Source organism: Zingiber officinale, chromosome 1A, assembly GCF_018446385.1.
Source record: "Zingiber officinale cultivar Zhangliang chromosome 1A, Zo_v1.1, whole genome shotgun sequence".
Taxonomy (NCBI): Eukaryota; Viridiplantae; Streptophyta; class Magnoliopsida; order Zingiberales; family Zingiberaceae; genus Zingiber; species Zingiber officinale.
This window is the reverse complement of record NC_055987.1, coordinates 139,932,214-139,938,982: the sequence shown is the minus strand read 5'-3', so window position 1 is coordinate 139,938,982 and position 6,769 is coordinate 139,932,214. Positions and strand designations below refer to the sequence as shown.

General features: G+C 42.3%; 2 protein-coding genes across 7 annotated transcripts; both read left to right on the top strand.

The window, feature by feature from the left end:
- Window positions 1-1,831: 1,831 nt before the first annotated feature.
- Window positions 1,832-3,533, top strand: LOC122010364 (myb-like protein X). Of its 3 annotated transcripts, none has more exons than XM_042566890.1 (2): window positions 1,832-2,013; window positions 2,205-3,533. In XM_042566890.1, exon 2 carries the CDS (start codon window positions 2,245-2,247, stop codon window positions 3,328-3,330), a length of 1,086 nt encoding a protein of 361 aa, XP_042422824.1. In that variant the 5' UTR covers window positions 1,832-2,013; window positions 2,205-2,244; the 3' UTR covers window positions 3,331-3,533. The 3 variants fall into 3 exon arrangements, with proteins under 3 accessions (XP_042422824.1, XP_042422815.1, XP_042422808.1); XM_042566881.1 differs by having other exon boundaries at window positions 1,832-2,103; XM_042566874.1 differs by having other exon boundaries at window positions 1,835-2,032.
- Window positions 3,534-4,489: 956 nt separating this feature from the next.
- On the top strand, window positions 4,490-5,999 carry LOC122010340. Of its 4 annotated transcripts, none has more exons than XM_042566854.1 (2): window positions 4,490-4,626; window positions 5,151-5,982. In XM_042566854.1, exon 2 carries the CDS (start codon window positions 5,186-5,188, stop codon window positions 5,843-5,845), a length of 660 nt encoding a protein of 219 aa, XP_042422788.1. In that variant the 5' UTR covers window positions 4,490-4,626; window positions 5,151-5,185; the 3' UTR covers window positions 5,846-5,982. The 4 variants fall into 4 exon arrangements, with proteins under 4 accessions (XP_042422788.1, XP_042422796.1, XP_042422771.1 ...); XM_042566862.1 differs by having other exon boundaries at window positions 4,527-4,626; window positions 5,193-5,999; XM_042566837.1 differs by lacking the exon at window positions 4,490-4,626 and adding an exon at window positions 4,708-5,020 and having other exon boundaries at window positions 5,151-5,998.
- Window positions 6,000-6,769: the final 770 nt, after the last annotated feature.

The window sequence follows — 6,769 nt, the reverse complement described above, 5'->3', positions numbered from 1 at the left end:
AAGCGATGGAGGCGCTCGACGCTCTGTAGCAGAGGCTGGAGCAGGCGCAAAGACTTCCTTCTTCTGAGTGGACTATGCTTCCTCCTCATTATTATATTGGGTTGCTCGGCTAAATAGATGATCAAAATCTCTGGGCGGCCTCTTGATGAGAGAGTGAAAGAAATTATTGTCGGTGAACCCTTAGGAAAAGGTGCTCACCAAAATCTCCGGGGTGGGCGAGGAAACATCCATGGTCACCTAATTGAACTTTTTGATGTAAGCCTGAAGCGTTTCCTTTGACCCCTCCTTGAGTGAGAGGAGGCTCAAGGGGATCTTATGGTAACTGTGATTGTTGGAGAAATGGTGAAAGAAAGAATTGTGGAAATCCTTGAAACTGCATATGGATTTGGCCGACAGTCGCTTAAACCACCTCTGTGTTGAGCTAGAGAGTGTGGTGAGAAACACTTGGTATTTTACGTTATCCATATATTGATGAAGGAGAGTGGTGTTCTCAAACTTCAGGAGATGATCCTCTAGGTTTGTGGACCCTGGATATTCTCCTATTGCTATGGGATGATAGTGTTTAGGCAATTTATCGTCCAGCATCCCCTGACAGAATGATGTACTAATCCGTTCGGGAGAGCTACTAGCCATCGGGGCTTTTTCTTTATGTAAATCTTGAGCGGGCGCATCCCCAGAAGATGATCCTTGGGGCCGCTCCTCTTGTCCCACATGCTTAGGCGGCTTGTGAAATAGCGCCGGGTGATATGTAGGCGATTGGGGCATAGATGGTAAGTTGATTGGTTGAACATATGGTGACACCAAACCAACCGCTGAAAGAATTGGCTGGAGCTCAGTTGGACCTCCCACCCAACCCCTCGCTCAGTATGAGGACCCGATGTTGACACAGCGGGGTCGTGCGACAAAGTACCGCCAGTTGTTGCCGCTTGTTGCTGCATCAACTTCTGCACTTAGGCGTTGATCAACATTTCTAACTCCTCGTGTCAAAGTAACAGTGGTGAGTCATCCAGCTTCCTCCATCCCTACATTTCAGATTCAGACAAAGATTCTCACAAATAGCGTCAAATATGATTATGTCCGAAAGCTAGAGAGATGGTGCACTGGGCAGGTGGCGGTGAGGTTGACTAAACGAAGACTCTAGATTAGAGCAGGGGCTGCGAATGGGAGTGAGAATCCTTCCTGCACACACTCAAGAGAACAAACAAATATGAGTACAAAAAATCAGAGAAGGGGTCCTTGGCGAAGATCCTCCGATACTCAAGTCAATGTAATGTCCAAGCGGGAAATTGAACAATAGATGTGTAGTAAAGCGTGTGCATAGTAAAAATATGTTCCAAAGCATACCTTGCTATTAGAAAGAACCCCTTTTATATACCACCTCTATAACCTCCACAATCATGAGGTGACAATGAATATCGGGTGTCAGAAGTTGTCGAATAAGAGAATATATATTCTAGGAGACGTATAGTCATCATCCGAGGAATCTTCCGTTATTTGTGTGTATCTTTTTTTTGTAACTAACGTCATTAATAAGATAGTCGAAGGAATATAGTGTGATAAAGATCGTTTATCAAGAGCTTTCAATTCACTTTTTAAGTGTGTTCAAGCTGTCATCTCTTTGTGGAATGGAATCTGACACATGAATTGAGCATTCGGAAGACAAACAAGTTCAAAAGAACATTAATTGGATGATGGATCTCTGCAGTTGCACAGAAGTGGCTCTTCAGAAGAGAAAAGAAACTGGAAAGGATAAGAGAAAGTAGAGATCAGTGTAGGCTATAATTCTTTATTAGTTGGAGACAAGTAAGAGTTTTTTATTTCATTTTTAAATACGATAATTATTGTGTTGAATACAGCAAGTTTGGATTAAACTAATCCCCACTTGAATACATGGTGGATGTCAATCAATGTTCACTGGATGTGTTTGCCATTGGCCGGAGCAAACACTCATCAAGGTCCTCCCTTTCCCCTATCTCTGTCTTCCCTCGGCTTTGGACTTTGCAAGGTTCTAAGGTGATTTGGACTTCTAGAGGTGATTGTTAGTGCATTGTGGAAGACGAATTTAGTATATATTCCTTTCTCTTTTTGTTGAGATTTGATCCAGTAAGACATATTGTATATTGATCATGTTGCATAGAGTTTGATTTTGGTTTTCTCTGCGCTGAAATCTTGAGGGGATTGTTCTATTTTGTGCTTTTGGACAGGCATTTGAAAGTCAAGAGATCTTATTGAGAGAGAAACAGCATGTTGAGGCAGGTGTCCAGTAGGAACCAGAGAGGAAAAGGGGGTCTGAAGATGAAGAATGCTCTTCAAATCTGCCTGGTGATTGCCATCTGCATTTGGCTGATCTATCAGATGACTCACTCTCGTGGCAAGAAGAAAATATTTGAAGAGGGGAGCTCAAAAGCATTATTCAAGGCCGGCGAGAGGCCGATCGATGTTGAGAAATTTAGCAAGCAGGAACTCTCTCAGATGAATAAGGTTGAGGCAATTAGGGAGATGCAGAATGGTGATGAAGAAGTTGAGGATGAAGGTGAAGAATCTACTGGAGAAGCCAGGGAAGAAGAAGAAGAAGCTGGGCATGAAGAGTTTGACGAACATGATCATGATGAAGCGGCTCAAAAGAGGGAAGAGAATGAAGAAGCATCTCAAGCTGCGCGAGAGAGGAGTTTCAAGGCCGACGATGCATCCAGTGCTGTAGCTCATGTGACCCAATCGAATGAACCAGCAGAAACTGAGTCTGAAAATGAAGCAATTTGGAAGAACCTCGACGAAAATGCAGGAGGAAACAATTCAAGCATCGTTCACCAAGGAATTTCCATTTTGCAAAATCATACGGTCGCAAAGACAGTTGGAGCTCCAATGTTACACAGCATCTCGTCGCAAAATAAGACGACAGTTGAATCGAAAAATGAGGGACAACAGTCTGGTATACGAGTTTCAAGCACCATGAACAACCAAACAGCTGCAGGTGAAATGCCGGTATCTGTAGAGCAGGCTCAATCTCCTGCTAACCTCGCAGTGAAGGTGGATCCAAATAATGTCACAATTTCACAATATCAAACAACTGTTGTTCGTGAACAAATAAACACGACAAAGATACTGAGCCAGGAGGGGGAAGTTCCCAACTTGAAGACCAAAAGAGCGATGGAGCAAAAGGACTCTGAAACTTCTTCAGCTACCAATGAGATTAACAAAGCTGTTGGATTAGAAGCTGGCAATTCTCTGGTATCCCCGGAGAGAAATAGAGACGTGAATATAGATGCATTAAGTTCGTTGGACATCCAAAGCAAAGCACAAAGCAGCAAGCCGGGAGCCATGGCAGCATAGAGAAAGTTGGCAGAAGGAATTTGTGAACAGTTTGTTTCATTTTGCTTCCTGAATTCTTCAGAGCAAAACTAAATTTACATTGTTTCCGCTAACAGAGGAATGTCGCATGTTTTGAATGATCTTTAAGATCTGTATGAGAAAGAAGCTCCAGTTCAACTTGGCGCTTTTGCTTGAAACTAAAGAAATTTCTTCTTAGACTCTCATTCTGTTTAGGCCTTATTGAAACTAAGAAACCAGAAAATGGTGCCAAAGTATTAAAATAACTTTTTAACAAAACATTTTCACATATCAAAAAAAAAAAATTGACAGCAGACTGTTTTATATTTTCCACTTATCAACTGAATATTGCTGCTCTATATTCTGGTCCCTCTGTATGCATGAAAGGCTACTATTTGAAATAAATGAAAAGGTAATCAAAGTCATCAATAAATTAACTGTTAGTACTTCTTGGGAACATGTACAACTTTTTTAGGGCATACAAGAGTTCAACAAGCTCGTTACCCAAGCACACACAACATTCTCCAACAGTTAGCCCCCTTCCAATCCCTAGCTTCCACTTGAATTAAGCTCCACATGTAGCATATTCACATATATTATTATAAAAAAACACCAGTTTATCCTCTCCATGCAGTGGTTTCCCAAGCACAATTAAATTGAAAGGCATTGTTGAAGCTCCAAGCTTATTAATTTAAACCATGGAAGAGTGCAATGGCTTATTAGGGTTCATGTGACTCTGCTTTATATGGTCAATCCTTCAAACCGGCCGACATGTGTCTGAATCATTACAATTTTTTTTAATATATCGAATTGGATAACACATTAATTATCTTTCAGTTGCTCAATTTATTATTTATGGACGAGTGAGTTAAAATCAAGTTGAAATTATGAAGAAAAAGAGAGAAAAAATCAATGGACTAAAAGCACAATGAATGGGGAATCATACGCAAGCATGCACAAAATGATGAAGAAACCAGAAGGGACTCCTCCATTCGATTCTCCACTGAGATCACCAACGACTCATTTGCCATGGCACTATGGCAGGGACCTGGGAAAAACTCACATCTGAGCCCATCATTACTAGGAGACAAGGTCCTTGAATCCGGACAATTAACTAATGATAGCTCGGAAGATCCCTGGCACATTGGTGTCACCTACTCCTTCCACTGTCTCACCCTTTTACGGCACTCATATCTCCTACTTGTTTCTTGTCCATCTAATGGGTCCTTTCTATTTCATATTTCTTCAGTTCGGTAGAGGTGAAGGTCCCGTTGCAGTTGCAGTTGCAGAGATGGCGAGGTCAGTGCTTAGTCTGTAATGTTTTCGATGGGGTAAATATGTTCATATCACCAAGTACACATACACATATAGTCATGTTTTAATCTGAACTGATTTCTTTGGAGTCGCAAAAGCTTGGAAAGAAAGAATAGTTAAGAAGCTATAGCTTTCACCTTTGTGCATACCTTTCCCTTGGATTCACTGAGTAGAGTGCCATGTGGTGGACTGGAGCTCCTGCACATGGCTGCTCCCGTTTCTATGCCACTGGAGCAAGCTCAAAACCAAAACCTTTGCCTCTCCCAAGAGAATCACAATTAAGGACAGGACCACCCTACGGAGTGATGCCCGCACTGAAGGGTCAGATGTTGGAGACAGTAATCTATTCCTTTAAGACCTCTGGGAAGAGTGAAGTGTGGTAAAAGCTTCAGTACTAGGGAGAAAAGCTATACTTGTAGTTTTCTACTTATGATCAGATCTCCCTTATTCATGCTCCATTACTCTTTTCTGAATTCAAGTTTTTTTCCTTTTTATCTCTTTCCTTGCAGGCGGATCTGAGTTCTGCTCTTACTCTTGTTTACTCATGTTAGGACCATTTCTCTATCAAATGGCAATTCTTTGCTCTTCCAGTAACACTAGGGTGGCCGTTGCACTCTGTCTACTCCTGATCTTCTGGGGTTGCTGCAATGATCATTTGATTTCAACGTTTCTTACTTTGTTTCTGCTCGTGCTTTCCCCTTCTGCTGCCCTTGTTATCAGACGGATTGGCAAAGCTGAGAGAGCATCACGAAGTCTTGCAGACAAGAAGGCGACCACTGAGTTAGAGGCAGCTACTAGCTCGGAAGTTGCGACGTCGCTGGAATCTGAAGGATCGGAGTGTGAGATAACTAGTACTGCTTCATGCATGGGTCGTGGTACTACTGGCTTACTTGAAAAGGATGAAGAGAATCTAAGCCCAAGTGCTTCGCCTGAAGACGCTTGCCACTCGACGGAGAGCTCGGAGGACTCGATGATATCCGACGACGAAAATCTCATCGAGATCTCACTCCCAGACGGCCACTTTGTTGCACACGAGGAGCCACTGCCTCAATCAAATGGATGCCTGCCAAATTTTCTCCAGGATTCAGTGAGGCAACATGGACTCGGCGAGCTATTATCGGAAATCAATGAAGAGGACAATTTGATCGAGATCGACATCATCAGGGGCTCCATCAAATGCTCAAGAGTGGGGATTAAGGCCTGAGCTAGCTACATATGCAAAGTCCAGTGATACTTCATCTCTATTTTCATTAGTTGTATCGAGAGATATATGTTGAGTGGAAATAAGTTCAAAATGAGAGAAACTATATATAATGGTTCTCTTGTGCTACTGTTCCCGGTTAATTCCGAAGATGATCAATTCGATCACATCTGATATAGTGATTGAGGTAGATTTTTTTGAGTCGGATCAAAGTGCGGAAGCCGACTAATATGGTGGTTAAAGCCAAGATTTAAAGCCAGTGCAATCAATCATTACGGTCGAGAGGTTAGCCGATCGGACCATTGGGCTAAGAGATTATCCGGCCGGACTATCGGGTTGGTCGGATGCCAAGTCTCTTAATATGGATGAATAGCTCAAGATGAGTCAGTACTCTCTAGGGCCAAAATTTCTCTAAGATAGCTTGATTGATCAATCCAACCAATTGAAATTGTAGTATGATGGGAAGGAATGGGCGCACGGACCAATTGAACTCTTTCGTTAAAATCGATTGGCCGAATAAGGGATGGGTCCCGACGAGATTCTATATGTCCAATCGGCCAAGCGACTACCAACCAAGTTATGGGGAAGGTTGATCTGTCAATTTGACTGGTAAGTGGGTAGTGGGCCCTCCAACCCAACGGTCTCATATTTCTTTTTGGCGTTTTATGCCATGAATGATAGTGAATATTCTATATGTAAGTTGTACATTAGAAACTTCTTCTCTATCAAACGCAGAGATTACGGGTCTATTTTAGGAAAGGTGTCAGAACATCTTTATGTTCTGTCCTTTTTTGGACACGCTTTGAGATTCATGCACAGACAAACAGTAACACTATAAAAGGGGGTCTCCTTCTACAGGCGAGAGTATACTATGTTACACATTTTTACACACTCATAACTACTCTTCCTCTCAATGTTCCTTTACTC